General features: G+C 37.6%; 1 protein-coding gene across 6 annotated transcripts in view; it reads right to left on the bottom strand.

The window, feature by feature from the left end:
- sdk2b (sidekick cell adhesion molecule 2b) overlaps positions 1–21159 on the bottom strand; it is a 316443-nt gene that overhangs the window by 64727 nt on the left and 230557 nt on the right. For all 6 annotated transcript variants that reach the window (XM_032574402.1, XM_032574400.1, XM_032574403.1 and 3 more), the window contains exons 5-7: positions 6076–6209; positions 1164–1275; positions 577–767 (exon numbers count right to left, since the gene is read on the bottom strand). In XM_032574402.1, the coding sequence (XP_032430293.1) occupies positions 577–767; positions 1164–1275; positions 6076–6209 (437 nt within the window). The remainder of the gene's footprint in view (positions 1–576; positions 768–1163; positions 1276–6075; positions 6210–21159) is intronic.

The following is a 21159-nucleotide window of genomic DNA, read 5'->3' as shown; positions in this document are numbered from 1 at the left end:
GCTAAAACAAATGCAAAGCACCAATGGCACAATTTTAATGACTATTTTCCTTTTCCCCTTGTTTTGGGCTATAATAAAATCCCAATATAATAGGCTGATGTTTGCAATTCTCATGTAATAAAACTTCAAACATGTCATAAGTCAATGGAAAAACTGCTTGCAACTCTGATTGTAATTTACACCAAGGAGTATTAGGTTCAGAAACTTGTAATCAAAGGTGTTAATTTTTTCATGCGCTTCAAACAGTCCTGGACAGGGTGGCACATGTTCCTCTCAGGAAAAACACTGAAAACTTATTGTGCAAAGGCAGCAGCAAATATGTAATCTTTTTGATTTCACACTTACAGGTACAATTAGTCACATCATAAATATCTGTATTCGGTGTGTGATGTTTTAATTTTTTTATTAACAGTTTTGTCATAAGAAAGAAAGGTGTGAATCAGTGTGGAAACACGGTGTTAAGAGAAGTAATTAGAAGACACAGCCTGCAAACACAAATGGATATAGAACTACCACAGTACTTCAGCACACATTACACGATAAGTGAAAGTAAATTGACTGCATGAATTTCCTTACCAAACACATGAAGGTAGGCACCAGCGCTGACAGAAGGCACGCTGCTGCTGCGGAGAACGGTTTCACATTCGTAGAATCCGGCGTCACTCACCATTGGACTGAGGATGGTGAGCCTGCGGTTGAAGTCACTCAAACCGCTGCTCACCAACACACCGTTTTTACGCCAGGAGATGCTCAGCTTTATAAGAGGCCTAGAGATGGGGAAAAAAAGACATCAGATCTAATGTCTCCTCTCTACTTGGGAAGCAATATTCAAACCTAGCTTGAGGAGACCAAAGCTAAAGAGATGACCCATGCACAACTCTTGAGGAATGTACAAAATTAAAACAGCAAAAGCTCTCTGCATGCTTCAAGTGTCGTCCTATTCATAATGGAGGTTGTACAATGTATTAACAGCAAGGGTGACAAGGCAGTGGGGATTTTGTTAAAAACAATAATTACTTAAGATGTTTTTTTTTTAAAAAAAACACTGAATAAACAATGACAATTTAAAGGTTTGTGGCGAGTGGTGAAAATTGTTGAAGTTCCTGCAGATTTCCCTCATTTTGGAGGAACAAATCCTTAAAAATGTAGATGAAGGGTTTTACCTGGCATTGGCCACACACTCCATCGTGACCTCTGATGTGCCTGTGACCACACTAGTGTTCTTGGGCGGGATGATGATAGTGGGAGCAATGGGGTCGGCTGGACCTCCAATATCTAGATGGACAAACAAAGATACTCAAAAATTGCATACAAATACATTGATGCTTTCTAAGAAGCTGATTGATTGAAAGAAGTGAAAGGAGGAGGAGTGTCACGAGGCGACTGGAGGATTTTGTATTTAATATCCTATAAATCTCGCTTCCACTCAGCACTCTCTGCGGGTGCCCATTGATGTGAAATATTGAAACTGACCGGCGAACACACCGAGCATGAGCTATGACTGAGAGACGGGTCGAACAGGATGAGACAGTGCACTGAGTGTGCATAACAAGGGATCTTTTGGAAAACCAAAAAGAATGAAAAATACAGGCAACATAAAACAGAAGGGCTTAGAGGATCCTTGTCTATGCTATCTACCGATAGCTTTAAAAACTTCACCTGAGTTTTTAAAGCTATCTGAAAACACATTTATTCTTTTGTTTGGGTATGTTTGGAGCATTACACACTGCTCATGGCGTTGTAAAGCCTTGTGCGCGTGTGTGTGTTGGGGTGTGTGTGCAGCTTGAAATATGTCATGTCTGTGATAAACTCATAGCGATCTGTCAGTCCTGTCATGCCCTGGGACTGAGCTCATGGCGGCACATGTCAGACGTAGCTACGGGGGATGTCATGACTCAGTAATACCAACCTGGGTTTATTTGCAGGCTTTGATGTACGTAAACACACGTACCTCAGAGCAGGCCAATGATTGACAGCTATTCACCTGAGAAAGACTTAATCCGACAAGGCTTTTGGCTCTTTAAAATGTTTATGTAACTGAAAGTAGGAGCTAAAACGTGTTCATTTTCTTACTTTGGAAGTTTGAGATATGTGTGAGTGCAGTGGGGTAGGAAGAGCTTTAAGACAAATTGCAAGTTGTTAGAATTAGTATAATCATTCATATTTGTTAAATAGCAAAATATTGCAAAACACATTTTGAGACCTTTTCTTACGTTCTTTAAATTCAGAAATGTAAATTATGTTTGAAACAATATGTGAAAAACCCAAATGATAATATCATGATAAACTTTGGCTAGATGAGATCAAAGTTCATCTTAAAGCATCTGTAATTCCAGCAAAAGGTGGCTGGATGCCAATGGCTGTCACTTTTTTTCAGTTAAAAACAAGAAAAAACATATGTTTTTTTCCTTTCACTTCACATTACAGTATCCCAACTTAGTGTCGGGATAGCATATGACTAAATCCCAAAGAAATGTATCAGTAGTTTTGATAAGCTCCGTAACTATGAGAAGTAAAACAAAAAAACTGAGTTTCCGAATTCACTATTCGTTTGTTTTTAGCCATATTTAATTTAAAAAATATAAGTATACAATTCTAAGTTCAATTCTTAAATTAAAAAGCTTAACTTTCTCACTCTGATTTAAGCTGTCAGACAACCCTGACCAGGGTTTCAGCTTTTCAGGATCACATATTGTTCTCAGTCATCATCAGGTGTTCCAATTTTCAAAGCTTTACAAATAATCCTCAAACCTAATCAGCAGGCTTGGGCTGTGCATAGCATCTGTCAAATTCTTTGACAATTACTGCAACTGAGGCAGACAAAGCAGGTAAAATAAATGATATTTGAAAAAAAGTTGCATTGTAATATTTTCTTCTTTAGTTTGTGATGTAATTAGAAATGGCAGCTAGCAGAAAAAGCGGAGGTCAAATTCAAGTTAAAACAACAACAAAAAAAACATTTCAAGGAAAGATCCTATTTGTACTTCTTCATGCAAGTCACATTCCACCAGTATAATTTGTGAGATTGTTCTATTGATCAGTTTCACCAGTGCAACTTAAAAAAAAACAAACAAAAAAAAACATCTGAAGAATCTTGTTGCGTCTTGGAGAAACTGTCTGGTATAATGACATATCACAAGAAGAATGTTGCTACTACTAAACATCTGTTTTAGAAGAAGTGGTTGCCAAATTTGACAAGCACCAATGATAGAAATATGAGTTTTTTGATAGTGCCTTAAGTCAAATCACGTTTATTTGAATAGTACATTTCAGCAACAAGGTAGTTCAAAGTGCTTTGCATCGCAACAACATTATATATTTATATTTATTTCTATTCCTGAATTTTTTGGAAACAGACATGCTTTTAGAGTTCTGAGCAGAAACTCATGGTTGATCTGAGTGCAAGTTGGACTTTATCAGTTTAGAGTTGAATATGAAGCTTCTGGGATGAGAGTCAGCTCTTACAGGTCTGAGGCAATGGCTCTCAAATGGGAAAAGGGGCTACTACTCTCAGCAGGTCAGGGGTCACCTCAGAGAAGCCCAACTGCTGAGATGGTTAAAGCTTCTGACTGGATGCCTCCTGCCACCCATCCTTTGTCTTTGAGTTTTGTGAGATCTGGTCAGGAAGGTAACAGGTCAAAGCAAAGCATAATCTCTCCAGCAACATTTTACCACTCATAGTGGGGGCATTGCAGAATGTTCCATGCCAGAAGGTTTTTATAGGCCTTCCAGCAATTTCTCACTGTTACTCTGAGATGTCCAGAGGTCCTGATCCAATGCCTCAACTACATATGTTTAGTAGTTTTGATGAAGGGGAGCAGCAGCTCCATTTTGAGCTTGATGTAGTTTTTTAGCCTACCTCTAAAGCTACACTTCAGTCACTAATTTCCATGTTTTAGTTAGGATTCATATCTCAGAACTGTAGGTGATGATTGGAAAACAATCAGGGCAGATATCATTGTATGTGGTTAAACTCTTCTTTTCAATTTCAACAGATTGGACCAAGCACCCTTATTTCTCCAGACAAACCTCTCTTCTGTTTAGTAATCTCACAATCTTTTCTGCCATCACTTGAACAAGACAAGTTTTCTGAGTTCCTTTGCTTGAAGCAGAGCCACAACCCCCAATTCACAATCAACCTGGAAGGCTGTTAGTAAAAAGAAAAAATTGAGACTGAAAATTAGATTTAACCTTTTGTGTGGAAAAAAAATTGACCAAACCATAAGTTAAAAAGCTGTAAGACTTGTGGGGAGATTGATAGTATGAGCACATCAAAATGTACTTTCTGAATCTTTTCAGTTTTTGTTTTAAAGACTGTCAATAAAAGGGAAGAAAAACAGACTTTTTGAAGGGCTGCATTATAATATGTCACACTAATTTTGCTTGAATTGTATGGCAAAACAAAGGGGGGGGGGGGATAGAGGTATGTTAGGGGGGTGTTGCAGGTTTGATGGAGACTTCCCATGAATTGGTTTGAGCATTTCCCTTATGCTCAAACCAACATCAATTTCACTATGGCAATCTCTGTCACTACCTCTGAGTTGATTGCAAGGCAATATAAAATGTATATTGCTGATTGAATGAATGATCTGAAAGATAGTAAAGCCACAGGGAAGCAGGAGAAATTTGAACACCACAAAGTTTTTTTGTTGCAAAACATGCACAAAGTCATTGAAATATAAATCTGGACACTTCAGATGCTGATAGAAACAGGTCCGTGTGTCGTAAACTGCAAGAACTCTCAAGCTCCTCCAGCAGCCTGTACATGCGGATGCGTACATATGTGAAACATATGGTAAATGCTCGAACCAATGCATGTCACATTTCCATCAGACCTGAAAAGCTGAAAAGCTGAGCTCCCCCACCACCCGCTTGCTTCGCCATATAATTCGCGTTGTGTGTGGTTTTGCATGTGTGTGTTCTAGCTCTTGTATAATCAACTCTGCCACTTTTCTCAACATGAGCCACAGGCTATTTCTGCTCCCTCGTGTTGTCAGCTATATTATCTTACCCTCACCCTCCTCATTCACTTTCATAATGAACTCTAGTCTACCATGTCATACGATGCTGTCTGTTAGATTTTCTCTTTCATTTCTCTCTGCTCAGCTCAGGCCGGCTGACTGGGTTCGATTCGTGAGTCTTGAATTTTTTTGTTGTGGAAGCTGAAAATGTTGCTGAATTTTAACTACTTGGCACTTAGGGAAATAACCTCTTCTGCTTTGTGTGTTTAGTGTTTATGCAATATTGCAACAGTATTTTTCATTCTTAAGTGCAAGTAGGCAAAATTTGACTACAAACACTGAGCTTTGTGATCAGGTATGAAATATTTTGTACAACATATGAAGGCATTTTTTTTTAGTAAGGTCTGATTTTTGACTGTAATTAAACCATTTCTAACTGGGCTGCATGGTGAAAACAGTGGTAAAAACTGTTGGCTTGCATCAAGAAGGTCCTGGGTTCAAATCCTGACCTGGTTTCGTTCTGATTGGACTGGTCATGTTTCAGAGAAAATAGCAACAAAGTAAACATAAGTTTTATGTAAAAGTGTATATACAAAAGATTTCAATTTGACTATATTTTATATATTTATCAAAAGGCAAAATGACACTTAGTAACAGAACCTTGGTGAGTTTCTCTCTAAATATTCTACTATTGCATATATAGAGACTGCTTGTAAATACTCCAAACAACGTCACTTCGTCTAAATTGGTGGTTCCCAAAGTGTGGGGCGCGCCCCCTAAGGGGGACGCCGTGCCATTGCGGGGGGGGGGGGGGGGGGGGGGGGGGAGCAGTATGGATGAAACAGAAACTTACAGTTACACAAAAGTGTTTCACTGTAAAGATGGCTGGTAATGTGTTTTGTTGCAACCTGAAGTGGGAAATAAACTTCAGTAGAGTTTGAAAACAAAATATGTATATAGGTTTATGTCTAGTTGAATAATGTGTGTGCCCAGTTGATTTTTTTTTTCTTTTTGGGGGGGGGATTTTATTGGGAACCACTGGCCTAAATCATTCCTATTTGGTGCACAGTAAACTTTTGCATGAAACTGAAGTATGTATATAAATGTTACTTACTCTCAACTGTTAGGGTGATAGGTTGGCTGGTCTTGTTTTCTCCGTTTATGTCGTTAACTGCTTGCACATAGTAGCGCCCAGCATCTGGTGCCACCGAAGACAGGATAACCAGTGTGTTGTCCAAAGTAATTGCACTAAAAAGGGGATAAAACATTGTGGACTCAGTACAAACAAAATAAAATTTACAAAAGACACACATTGTTAAAGTTAAAGCTCAGCCAAGATCTGAGTTCCAACAAAAGTTTCTTCAAAAGAATATGCAGCTGGGATTTTCAGAGGCTGCATTGTCCAATTAAGACTAAATATGTTTGAAGTTTATTGGGTCCACAGTTGATCCCGCTGCTGAAAGGAACATCAAACATTTTACCATTTAATTACACTGTTCAAGCAGTGTTAAGTCGATTGATTTGCAATGTGTAAACAATGTGTAAGTGCTGAACGAGCATAGGAGAAATATCGACATCCTCTCCTTACTCAAATATGATGTCCTCGCATAATAAGCTAGAGCAATTAATTGGATGTTTGTACCTCGCCACTTTCTGCGACCTGAACCCTGGCAGCTAGCCACTTTTGGAGACAATAACATCTTCTCTACCAGGTGCTGAAAGTCTAAATAAATAAACACAGATTCATTTTTAACCAGTAAGTCTTATAGATCCTAACAGCAAGTTTGTTTGACTTTTTCATGCGCTGCCTTTGACTCTGACTGTACCATCTAGTAACAATGAAATCCTTCTTCCTATTTCGTGATGTTCTATACTCACGCAAAGTTTGCAGTCAATACTCTTTTCATCTGGACCTGTTTTGCACAGTATCATGCCATGTTTTAGCTCGCCTCCTTACTTCTTCTCTTTCTCTCATCTAATGTTCCTTTTTTGCATTTCTCTTTGCTTCTGTTTATATTTTTACTAATCACTGACTTAACACATACCAAATAATTACAAAATTCTAAAACCAAAAGACTTTGAGAATAAGGAAACATGAATATGATAATTAGGGGTCCAAATGCAGTGAAAGGACATGGCACTTAGTCCTTTACATTTTGTTGAAAGAAGAATATGCTACGTATGAGCAAAAGGAGGATGTACATCTTTTCAGAGCTGTTTTAAAACTGCTACCAAGGTAAGTTAATCACTGAAAGTACAATCCGAAGCTCTACAAATTTAAGCAATGAAGAAATAATAATGTCATTCTGGAACTTAAAGACCTCAAACTTCTTTAAAAATAACAGAATGTAAAAAAGGATTCCCATTTCCCTTTCCTGCTTAGTGACAGCCCTGGAGAGCGAGTGCTGGATGAAATTAACCTTTCTACACTGTTTCATCTTAACTTTGCACACCATATTTCTGGGCTTAACAATTTATATTTTAATGTAATTTAAATTACAACTGGAACTTGAATTCATTTTCAGCAAACTATTTATAGTCTATTGAAAGACAATTTGTTTATGTGTCTCCAATAAACAATATGATACTGAGAAAAGGTTCAATTTGTTTGATCAGGGGTGTAGTTTTTCAAATTTGATAAAACATTTATTTCAAAAGTAAAGTCAAAAGTAACTGATGAGCTCCAGTTTACCCTTCAAAATTTGTACACTGAAATATCAAGGCTGTCTTATAGAATAAACACAGCAGAATATGTATGATCAATGTAGCATGTACAGAAACACTGCACCCTATAACACCACAGACTACCTGAGCTGTCAGCGTTTACAGCCTAAGATCCATCTTCAGACCGAATGATTCCCAAATATGTCAGAAGCGACCCCAGTGACTAAGCTCATTTGGGATTCGCTTCACATGCTGAGACTCTAAATACTCTTTCCAAAGGGGCACGCAAACTTCAATGGCTGCAGCTCATGATATGCGGTAAATATTTTATGCCAGTTCGCTGGAGCGGTGACATCCTGGACACACGTGTATGAATTATGGATCCCTTCAGGGATGAAGGAAACACAGGAAGTCTCCAAAGCAGTGACTGAATTGCGGGTGACGTCTCAGGAATGTTCTAAAATAGCTATGCAGTCCAGGCCTAACTCCTTATGCTGCACCCTAAAAAAATATAAATATTTGTTGGTAGCCATAGATTAGATGATGAATCCTTTGTTCTCTGTATCTATTAAATATGTATTATTTTTTTAACAAAGCTCAAGTTTTTAAATAAAGTTGTAACTGAATGCTGAATTAAAGTGACGGGCTGACGCAATGTAATTGTATCTTTAGAAATCCAACTTTTCATTATATTTCCTCAACTGAATCCAAGTGGTGTGTGAAATGAACGACACACAATGGGATTATAATTTTGAACATGTAGAATGTAGAAGGGAAGAAGAAAGACATTTGTTTGGAAAAACTCCTTTGTCAAAAGTGTGACATGAACTGCAATGTGATCACAGCAGCATCTCCCTTTCATGATGGTAGCATTTGAAAGTATCAGTATTGTCCAATGAAATATTGTCTTAGTCTAACGAGACAACTTTGTGGCCTCGAAGTAAAAGTCTCTTCCAAACATTTTCTTGCAGATGCTGATGGTATTGGGCTCCAGTCAGTGTCAGTGAGGGTCCCAATTTGAGTGACAGATCTAACAGACATTCCATTGGATTCTTCAACTCAACTTCAACGCAGCACAGGTCAGATTTCTATGGAGCCGCTACTCGAGACTTTTGTCCCAACCCTTACTGGATCTTCTAACATGTAAAATGTCTAATTTTTACTGCTACACTGAAAAAAATGAACTTAGGGGGTTATCATATAAACAAAAGAATATCATGTACTTTTAACTAAATAATTTCATGTTTCAAACAAAAACGTGATACAATCATGTTGGATAAACAAGAAATTCAACAACTTAACGTTTATGAAATTTACCGGTAATCATGTTGAGATAACATGATTCATTATAGTCAGACTGATCTTGTGCTGAAGAGGACGAGTGAGATCACGGGATAGCACGCGAGATCATGGGAAATCACGGGATATCACACGAGACCACGCGAGACAATCATTTTTTGTCTCAACTTGAATAAAATGTATTCAAGTTGAGATAACGTGATTCAATTTTGTCAGATTCATCTCCCTCAGAAGAGGGTCTAGCGAGATCAGGGGATCATGCGAGATTACGCTACATAACTGTCTTGCGCCTGGGAAAACTTCAAAATGGTTTTAGTTAAACATTAATCTATAGATATTTGTTTTTCTCTGCAGGGCACTATTGGCATTTAAGAACTGCAGTGTAACAAATGGCTATAAAAACTACAGCATGAAAATACAGCAAGGTGGCTGTGTTTTGAAAATACAGTTCTGTTGTACCTTTTCTAATTGTTGAGTGTTCTTTCTACCTTTTCACCCAGTCCTGTCTTAAAACACTTAATGTAATGTAACTTAAAAAAATGTCTTTGAATTAACGTAATTAAATCATGGAAAGGATTTCCACACGATTAAATAGCTTTCTTTCAGCATGAAGCATGTTTGTTGAGCTAACTTAATTTTCATGAGTTGGATCAACTTAATTAAGTAGTGTGAAGGTACCACTGTAACATAAGTTGGTTTCTCGGGCATGCTGTGGTAGCGCAGGGGGTTAGCACACATTTGGAGGCCTTAGTCCTTGACACGGACATTGCTGGTTCGACTCCCGGCCGCATTGCCGCCCTCTTTCCTGTCTGCTTACTGTCTCAAAAAAATACGAGCCACTAGCACCGCAAAAACTCTTCGGATAAAATAAATGGAAAAATGAAAAGTTTGTTTCAACTAAATTTGTATTAATCTTAGTAAAGCAAATTATTTGGTCCAGAGCATTGCAAATTAGTTGGGCTGGCTCTTTTAAATTACATTGGGTCCAACTATAGTAAATGAGTTGAATCAACCTTAATAAATTAAATTGAGCAAACATATTTGCTTTAAATTGGAATAAGCATAATAAATTAAGTTGAGCCAACTCATTTTATGTGAATTAGAATAACCATAATATATTAAGTTGAGCCAACACAATTGCTTTACATTGGAATAACCTTAATAAATTAAGTTGACCTAACACATTTGCTTAAAATAGGAGTAATAGAATTACATGGTGCTGAAATAAAGCAAAGTAATCAGGTGGAAATCCTTTCCATGATTTATTTATGTTCATCCAACATAAATCCAACATCTACTATAGTAGAAATGGATCACTATCAGAAGTCTCTGGCACTTCGAAAGACAGAAAGCATTTTTCCCTTCGTCACCAAGGGTGTCAATGTGAATGCCTGCCAGAATATTCAAATTAAAATTAGCCTTATTTGTGCATTTTCCACTTCATAGGACTATGCTCTCAAATTTTTAGCTGATGAACTCTGTTTGACTTTAAAGTTTTAAATACACTTCAGATGGTCTTTGTGACAATGTTTCTTATTTTGCTTATTCATTTTTGTAATTTGAAACTCCACTTACAACCTGCTCCAACAACACATAAATGTAAATACATGTCGGTCTTTACTGGACGTTGAGATTTTGATGAAAGGTGTTTATGGACAATTGAAAGCTGGACTGGATTAAGTCATAAAGATTAAATACTTATTTTTCACATCTTTAATGTTTATGAAAACAAAAATTGGGGTTCCTCATTTCTTCTCATGAGCTGTTTACGTCTTTAGTTGCTGTTAATTGTTTTTGGCAATTAATTAATTAATTTAAAGTCACAATTAGAAATTTATCTAAAACACTGTTTCAAAAAAAATGAAAAAGAAATTGAAAAAAAAATTGAGTTAAAGTAAAACTATTTTTCACTTACATCCATTCATCGACTGCTTACTGTCTGATACACAGTAACATTCACATTCTGACCTCTGATACTCCCGTTCTTTGTTTCATTTCCCCCCAAAGACCATATAAAACCCAAATAGCTTTTCAAAGTGCCAGCCAAGTTTAGTTTTTACCCATATTATACACAGTAAATTCAGATTTTATCACTTGTTCGAAGCAAGAGGCACTTTTTTCTCCTAGCTGGTTGATTTTAATATGCTCCCCTGCAGAGCATCTCTCCCTCAGCCTGTAATCAGTGCTGATGCAGTGGGGGTCAAACACAACTTTGTTACGCAGCTTGTTCAGCAGATGTAACTGCTCCCAGAGCTTGCCGGGCCTCGGGGATCAAAGACCACATGACGCTGGAAGAAAATAAAAGTAAGCCAATTATGCTGAATGGCTTTACGAGTGTCTCAAGGAAGCAGGAAGAGGAAGATAAGAGTTCAGTTTCAGAAAGTAATGAAATTGTTATTTTTTTCCCCCACAAGCTTCCTGCAGTTGATGTTGTTCTTCTTTATCTCTCATTCACTGTCTGAATGCATTCCAGTCATCCTTATTCAACTCCCGGTCTCCCAGTGGTGTTGTGAGCAGCTGTCTGAGGCACGTCTGTAACGATAGCTTACCATGCATCCGGCACGGTGCAGGGATTTATCAAGCCGCAGAGCAGGGAAATTTGGACAAATCAGATATGTGTGAACATGCCTCGGTCTACATCTATTTCTTTTTTTTTATTTCTTGTTTTTTATGTTTGATTTCACAATACTCTTGTTTTCACTCTAACACAATTTCCTTTTCCATTACTATGCTCCAAAAAGAACTGTGATGCACTTGAGAAGACGCCAAGCTGGACTGTAGCTCAGAAACAACTCTGCTGCTTTAATACAGCAACAAGCATAGTTAGTCTCGAATGCAATTAATGTCTTGTGGATGAAATTATTTATGTCGAGCATCAAGGGTGATTTTGATTGACTTCTAGCTTTATCTTTCATTGGCACTTTCATCAATAATGATGTGGAGGATGTGTTTTTGATTGAGATGGAGAGACAGGGGTTTAAATGTTTTATTTCTTACAAGCCGCTTCCCGTCTCTAATTTCAATTATTACAAATAAATTGAATCTCCTCGAAATTAAATTAAATTAACAATGATCCAGACCGCTCTCTTTAATTAAAAAAAACGAATCATCCATGGACTCTTTTTATCTTCCAATCTGTTTCAACCAGAATTTGTCAGCTGTGTGGCTACCATGTTCTGTTAATCTAGTCTAGAGCGGGCCCAGCTTTAGCACACACACACACGCCCGCCTGCAGACACACCAAACTGGAGTGTTTTGGTATCTGTCACGGTGTGAGGAGGTCTAACCCCGCTCCCCTTCCCTGGATCACCATTACATGTAGACAAATAGCACCAGTTGGTTGAGGGTCTCCCTTGAAAGTGATAGAGCAAGAGAGAGAGAGAAAAGGTCAACAGAATCAAGCGGCTCACATCACTGGCTAAATTGTGAGTCAAACTACGGATAGTGGACAGATGACAGCGAAAGAAAGGTGTAGCAAGAGCAACAGGCTGTATGCCCCACTGTTCTATAGACAACTTCTGAAAAAAAAAATAAAAAAATCCCCGCTCCAGCTCCTAGAGATGGAAAAGTGAGAGGGGAAAACAAGTGCTTCTAATGAAAACAGCCACTCAGTTTTTTACCTGAGGCACAAGCTACAGATTTGTCTGACAATTTTGTCTTTGCTTCAGTGATGTTTTGTGTTTGTAGGGTTCCTACACATTTGTCACAACAGAATTACATACGTTTAAACACTCAAGGGCAGATAACTCCAGAAGCATGTGGGTGGAGGAGATGATGTTCTTTTTTTTTAATGTTTATCCAAAGACAAGCCTGGACAAAATATTTTCTTGTCCAGACTGTGAAGCAGAAAAACACTGACTAATTATGTAATTAGCAGTAAAACAAATACTTTGAGCACCAATATGTCATTTACAGACCAAACGTGCATGAATAGACTTTTGTATTCTTGATTCATCAAACTTTGTTATTATTCTCTGTAAGATTGTGTGTGTGTGTTTTTTTCTTTTCGGTAGCACCTGCTGTTTGATATTACTAAAAACAATTACCTTTAATTATATACAGCTGGTTAGCCAATTACCAACAAAACAGCAGAAGGTCAAAATAGAAAATCAACAGATTAATCTATGATGGCAATTAATCTTGTAAATTATTGTTTTAATGCTGCTGTGCCACAGATGAAAATAAAACACATGGAAACTTGTTTCGAGATAAAATAAATTCAAAATATTAAATCTGACTAATCAACTATTAATATAAATAGTACACCAAAAATACTAAAGGTGACATATATTGGATTGTTTTTATTTTGTAACCTTGAAGACAATTAAATTAACAATTGTACTGTGAAATTTATATATAAATTTAAAGTATAAAATACTTTAATTTAATGTAAGTCCTCTTTTGTACAAAACACATTTGCAGTGTCTTGCAGGGCTTTGCAAAACTATTACTGCCCTGTGATTATTTTATTTTTATTTTGTCATACTTCAACTGCATTATGCATTGTTAGAATGTAGTGCACAATTGCACAGTGAAATGACAAAAAGATGGTCTTAATTTTTTTTTTTTTTTACAGAAAATTCTGAAATGTATGGCATGAATTTGTGATCAGTTGTGTTTAACCTTCTAATGAAAGTGAAGCCAGCTACCTTTGGAACTTACCTAATTACCGAAGAGAGTGCTGAAGTATGTAATTATAAATTACATACTATATAAATGATAAATTAGGAGCAGGAGGTTTGTTAGAAAATGTTAGTGGACAAGCAGCGCCAAAGAGACCAAAGAGCATACCAGTTTGGCCGGGAATAAAACTGCGGAGAAGTTTAAATCAGAGTTAGGTTGTAAAACACAGTTCAAGTGCTTTTGCACTCTGCAAACCATAATTTTCAATTAGATGGGCTTACTACAGCTGATACCTAATTTCCTTGACAACAATTGAGATACTAAACTTCACATAGAATTATAGGAAAATTATTCAAATTTAAATTCATAAAATACTTATTAATCCCTCTTTAATCTCCAGAGTTTCATTCAAATTTAAGATAAGATGATTATTTTCACATCATGACACAAAGCCATCCAACAGCTCTCTGTACGCAGCTTCTTGTCCATCTCTGATAAACGTGACGACTGAATCATCTGTGTATTTCTGCAGACGACAGGACTCTGACTTGTGCTGGTAGTCTGAAATGTGCAGAATGAAGATAAATGTTGAAAGAGAGTTCCCTGTGGTTCTCTTGTGCTCTTGATCACCTGGTTAGACACACAACCCTTCAGTCTCACAAACTGTGATCCATTTGTCAGGTAGTCACTGTTCCAGGTGATGGTTAAGGCCTCCAATTGTGTCTCCTGGAGTTTTTTTTGACAAAGTAAATCAGGCTGATTTGTGTGAAAATCACTGGATAAATCAAAGACCGTGATCCTCACAGTGCTGTCTGCTTTGTTGAGATGACAGTAGGTTTGTTGAAGCAAATGTCTTCAACTCCAACTTCACGGTGATAAGCACTCGGGTGGGCCAGCAGCAGACTCTTCAGAACCTTCTTAATGCGAGATGTCAGGGCAGCAAGTGTAAGGTCGTCGACGATTGATGGGTGAGTTTTCCTTTTTACTTGAACAAGGCAGAATGTGTTCCACAACTATGAAACCTTCTCTTGGGTTAAGCTAAGGTTGAAAAGGTAATGCATAATCCCACAGAGCTTCTCTGCAAAGGCTTTTAGGAGTCCATGCCTGAGATGGAACATAACACATCTGAGGTGTGACAGAGAAGCTGTGAGTGAAATGAATGTGGGATGTCTGGTTTGGCTGGGGGCAAGAGAGAAGGGAGCCAAGTTTGTTTCTGAACTGAACCTACTGAAAAATGAATCTGTTCATTGGCTCTGATTGTATCTGCTAGTATAATACTACTAGTATAATGCTAGTTGAAAATACAAAACCCAACTGCGGTGGATGGAGGATAAATCAGCTACTGGGTTTGGATGTACTCACCACTTGGAGCTAACTTTCAAAGCATGATCTGAAGAAGAATCGTTTCTGATGTTTGTAAACCTGTTCCGATGCTTTAAAATGAACATCCATATTTTTACAGCTCCCTGCTCCTTGTTCAGCCAAGTAAGCCCACACGTACTCATCAGTTTTTATCCAAAGCGCATGATCAGTACTATATGGATTATCTGTGGTCATTGTTGCACCTGGCAAAGAAGATCACCCTTCCACCACCTCTAACTCTGCATGCGCCAGATCAGACACAGCTCCAGATTCTGGTGGGACTGTAGAACCACTGTTAGCAAGGCTAACATTTTGAGAAGCATAGAGGGATGATGGTTCTGTTCCATGTCCAATATGAGTTTTAAAAAGCTTGGATATTTTTTTAATCACCTTCTTGTGGCGCTCTTCTTTTTCTTTGGTTCTTGCGCTCCACTGTCATACTTTCTGTTGTCCATCATCATGAGAAATTACTCCTTGATGCTCCTCCCCAATGCGTAAAACGCATCAAACTTGGACCAATAATAATCAAGCATTCATGATGGACGTTTGCCAGAACAAATCAGACAGTTTTTCAACAACACTGCTAAAATCCTCATTACCAGTGATAAAATTAAGGCATTCTGACCTTAATCATTCACAAAAATACAAAGCAACCTTCGGAGCCCCCAAAACACTCGTGCCCCGGTAAGCCCATGCTAAAATCCAGGCTTGCTGGTGGGGATATTATGTAACCGGTCACACACTCAGTCATAGCATTGATGAGGTCTTGGAAGTATAGCACAGAGTGAGGCATGATTAAAATCAGTCAACGCTGCCACAAACACATTGGGGTGTTGTGTCTGAAGGTTAGCAACAACTGAACTGATGACATCACATGCATTGCTGGCAGCTGAAGGTGGAACATAAGCAGTTGCCAAAATAAAACTGGAGAACTCTCTTGGTGAATAATATGGACAGAAACATATTGCTGAAGGTTCAATATCTGAGCTGCAGAAATGACACTTCACAGTAAAACGTCCTGGATGACACAATCTGGTGTTGAGAAGCATGGCTAATACATCTCTTTTTCTTTTCCAACTACTCTTTAAATCTCTGTCTGCTTGTGCAGCCAGGAAATATGTTTCCTGATGTTTGGTGAATCATTTGGTCTGAAGATGTTTGAGTCAGACATATGTAACTACTGTATATGTCAGTGAAGAATATAATTCTGGATTCCAGATACTGTCGCTGAGTACTTCTTAGGGCTTGGAGTTCATCCAACTGGTTAGCCAGCAATCATAACACATTATGATTGATGGAAGAGATTGTTTGATCTTTACAATAAAAAAAATTAAAATGTTTTTTTTAAAAAGTGATCTCACTGGTCATTAAACAGTGTCTAGTCTTTCCGCTAGTGGAGTGAATCTGTTAACGCATATTGTATCTATGACATCATTGAATGTGGTTTTCAGCTGTAAAGTTTGGAGCCTAAGGTGCCCACTTTCCAACATGCAATTCGTTTTGAAGTATGCTGATTCAATAACATAAAAAAAAACCTTATCTAGTCATCTATGCTAATTTTTTTTGTCCTTCAGATGCTGTAGAATAAATAAACTGTTTTGTGTTCTGATTTGTAGAATGATATAAAACTCAAAAGCAGAGTAGCCTGAGGAGTGGAGTAGATGGTGAATATTAATATTAATTAAAGCTGGTAAATAAAGCACTTTTAAAAATCAAGGAGATCACAGGAGATTGACACAGTGCAAGAAACTGAGTATAATAGGAGGAATCAGTAGAGGGAAGACAGCAGAAAGCAGCCTGAGAAGGAGAGAGTGAGAGAGGAGAGAGAAAAAGAGAAAATGGCACAAGGGGTCGAAAGAGAGTAACGAGCAAAACTAGAACAATAAATCTGACTGTGACAAAGAATAACAAAACTCAAGGGCTAAATAATAAACATAATCTAACAAAAACTAAAAGTAGACTAGACCAGGTAAAACAAAACAATGCTGATCAAACAAAAGAATGATAATTAAGGCAAACACAGATAACCATTAAATAAAAACTACACAACCAGAAAAATCCAAAACCGGAGATCCTGACATTTTTGGGTTGGATTCCAAAGAATTAAAGCTGAAAACTATATTGAAGCTTTTACAATGTTCTAAAATTATATGAAGTACAAATGAGTACAACATGAGCATTAAGTCCATGAAGTAAAACCAGATATTGGAGAGTAATAAAAAATTAAAAAAAATATTGGGTTCATGGCTAATTCTAAACATCTGTATACAAACTCAGACACAGGGTTTGGCTATTTGGTAGTCCCTGTGACTAATAGGAAATCCATAGCCCTCTGACAGAAACCAAGCATCACAAGCAAAGGTCATTAATTGATCAGCAACTACTTGGAAGAACTGTGATCTGTTCATGCCAGAGAAGTCCGCCAGCCAACTCCTCCAGGTCAGCCTCCTCTGATTCTTCTACAAGCCTGTTGCAATGCAATGCAGAAAAATCCATGCCAAAGTGCCAATACAAAGTTTCAACAAGAAAAACAAGAGGCAGTAGACTCAGTGAAGTGTTGTCAGAGGTAAAACAGTCAGAGGAAAGGTTCTGCTTCTGCATCCGGTGACAAGCTCATCCTCTTGCCAGCAGCCCCAACATTTCCTGGCAAATGCGTGCACTGACGGATGTTCTGATTATACACCACATTAAGTCTCCAGAATAACACAACAAATCACACCAGCTTAATAGGAAAGACTTTGCCAAATGCATTTCTGTTCAATAAGGGAGGAATAATGACATTTAGTACTAAATAATTATTTTCACGCTTTGTGCCATGTTTTCCCATCACAATACCACAAAGACATGATTGTCTAAGAGGAACGGATTCATGCAATCTTAATAATCAACAGAGATATGAGACAAACATGGACACATTTTTGAATATGGAACAGAAAGGAATTGAAGACTGTGTAAGAATGGCAGAATAGCAGTGGAATATGCATGTTTTGGGTGTACTGTCAGAGACTGAATGAAAAATCTTTCCTTTCGCCAAGACCAGCAGCTGCAAGGGCCACGTGGCAGAGAGAGAGCAGTTATGGTGCCATAGCAAGACATTGCCAAGGGAAGTCTGGCAGCTTGGAAGCAAAATATGGAGTATTCATTAAGTTGCTGTAGGTTATTTTTTACACATCTCGGTCCCAGTTAGTGTGTTGTGCTCACATATAATTGTATTATGGTCACAGCATTCACCCATACAGTGTGTTTGACTTATTGCTTTTTCTTAACTATACACCTATACTACTGCAATACAGAAATGAACCCCCAACTGAAATACATAATTTACTGTATTTCTGTTGTCTATAAGTCATTGTAACACATGAAAATGCTTTGGTCTAAACCATTGTCTTTAGCAGTTTGAAGTTTAAAGTAACACTTTAAATTTCAAATGATAGGTAGAAAAGTGCTATGCAAAATGCATCTTTTCCTTCCACAGTAAAAATGTACGCCACTATTGTCTGTTGCACTAAAATTCCAGTAAAATACAGTGAAATTTGTTGTTGTAATGTGATAACATGAAAGTTCAGTGGATAGGTATTCTTTTGCAAGGCACTGCATTTTTAGTAATATCTGATCAGAAATAGGAGTAGCCAAGAATTGTACTCAAGTAAGAGTAGCAATCCATTGGTATACATTTTACTCAAGTAGAAGTAACAGGTTATACAAAAGAAATTACTCAGGTAAAAATGTATTTTGGTAAAAAGTCTTCTAAAGTAGCATCTTTTACTAAATAAAAAAACTTCGAGCAGAAGAAAATTATTTCAAAATTTTATTTTATTCACAAAAATGCTACTAATTAAACTCAATTTAACAAAAATGTTTACTGTGTGTCTTTATCTGGGGAAGATTGGGTACTGAAGTACTTACTTTAAAACAATATTACCGAAGAAGAAGTAAAACGTAGAGTAGAATAAATCTACTCATAGAATTGCATTTTTTATGTAATCAAGTAAGCATAACTGAGTAAATGTAACTATTTCAGTACCCAATGGAAAACAGTGATCATATGACTGAACACATTTTTTTATAAAGACCTTTGCAACACACAAACATTCTGGTTGCACTGCAAGCTTCCTCCACTTTGGTCTTGGCAAAAAAAAAAAATCACTTATGAATTTCCTATTTTATCAAAATTTTATCAAAATAGGAAATTCAGCTAAGAATTTCAGCAGTTGTAACCTACATGCTAAAAATGCACTAAAAATAGGAAAATATAGTTTGGAATAAAAACACTGTGACAGATAAAGTTACAGTAAGTCTCCACCATCAGTATAAAATTTATTAGAAGTTCGATTGGCTGGAGGTGACTGTCACATACACTTTGGATCCAGCTACGTTTTACACTCTCCTGTTGCTCTGGTGTGATTAGTCCACACACAGAGACAAGCAGAGAGATGGACCCCCGAAGAGCCTGCAAATTAAAGTTATGACACCTGAGGAGGAGTACCGGGAAAAGGGAAAATAAGGGGAAATCAAAAAGTAGAAAGGTAGAATACAGACTGTGTTACAGTGAAAATAGCCTCTGTGGCTGTCCTAACTTTTCTTTTTCCAGTCTTCCTCTTCCCATATCCGTTCAGGCTATTCCTCACTGCAACTTGGTCCAATTACAAAATCCCTTCTTACAACAATATTGTATTACAAAGCTGTGTGTATGACAATTGACTATACATCTCAAGCCGATCCTGAAGAGCACTGTTTTTTGGAGAGTGCCTTCATCAAGGTAAAATTTGTGTTTTGCTGCTAATCTCTGTAGCGCTTCCTTGATCTCCCTCCACCCCACCCCCCACTGGCAAGGCTTTGATGCCTCTATGGAGTAAACGCTACTGGCATGAATCAAATTCAATTAAATGATTTTCAATAAGAAAGGCTGCCAGTTATCAACAGTGCTCATTTGCACACTGTGACCTTGGTAAAGGGGGTGCGCATGTGTATGTGTGGTATTAGCATTTTCTGAGCTGCAGGGTAGGAAGTGAGGATGAAGAGCAGCTAAGAACGCACAGTGGGTGTTACGGCTTCAGATGAAAGGGAGGAAGGGCCCAAATGCATGACAAGGGAGGAAGGGAGCAGGAAGGGGGGAATGGCTTTATTTAAGCTGATGCACAACTGCAAAAATTAGGCAGGCTAACAAATACACAGGAGGAGGGTGACGCAGGAATTCCAGGAATAACAGAAAGATTTGGAAACTAAATGAGCCACTAACAGCGAATGTTGAATAGTCTTGCATAGGAAGCGTCGGCAGGGAATACAGACAAACTGACAGATGAAAGGGCAAAAATGCTGGACTCCAGACAGCACACGTGGGGGACTAATTAGTAACTGAAACCTGAGTGAGAAAAAAAAAAAAAACTGTCAAAAGGGCACAAAGACATAAGGTGACAAAACGCAAGAGAAATAAGGAAAAATAAAACTGTACAACATAGAACACCTCAAATCTGACCTTTTACCCACAAAGGTCGCTTTCTTTACGTACCTTGAAAAGTTTCATTGTAGGCCACAAACAACGAAAATAATCTCTTACCCTACAACAACAAAGTCTAAGAATCTTTGAAATATTATTGTTTTTATGACATCAATGCATTATAGTCCGAAAAACAGTCTGGTGTGAATGTCTGATAATACTTGCATTAATGGTCATATGTGGTTAATTCATAAATTTAACAGGTTTTAAAATAGTTAATGGTTAATCACCTTGAAATAATGGCTAGTGTGTTAAACCTATGATTAGGAAATTCCTTTTTATTCATTGGAATAGTTGTGTGTTTAATCACATTGAGTGTGAAAACACCTTCAGTCAAGGAATACTTTTATCGATGAGGGCATATTTATTCTTTTATTTTTACATTCATGGTATTACTTGTCTAAAGAATGTGGTTTGAAAATTATAATCCTTGTTCTTTACTAGTTAGAAACTAGTAAAGAACACAGCATGACCTGAATTACTTCTATGTTTGCGTCAAACTGGCTGATAAGGCCCTTGTGACAGCTCTTCCCTCTGAAACCCTTGCTGCTGCAAGCTGAGAAGAGTTTTCTGCTGATGCCTTTAAGAGAGATGAACAAGGAGCTTCTGGCCAGCCTACTAAAACCAGAACTGATCACCCACTGGGTTCAGTTATGCAAAATGCTATTGACTACATGGGTTCCTACGTTAGGCTAAGTTGGTATAACATTCCTCCAAGGTTTATGTGTCATTTTTCCTTTGAGTCATGCTGTT

Source organism: Xiphophorus hellerii, chromosome 10 (genome assembly GCF_003331165.1).
Source record: "Xiphophorus hellerii strain 12219 chromosome 10, Xiphophorus_hellerii-4.1, whole genome shotgun sequence".
In the NCBI taxonomy this organism is placed as follows: Eukaryota; Metazoa; Chordata; class Actinopteri; order Cyprinodontiformes; family Poeciliidae; genus Xiphophorus; species Xiphophorus hellerii.
This window is presented reverse-complemented; position numbering and strand designations above follow the sequence as displayed.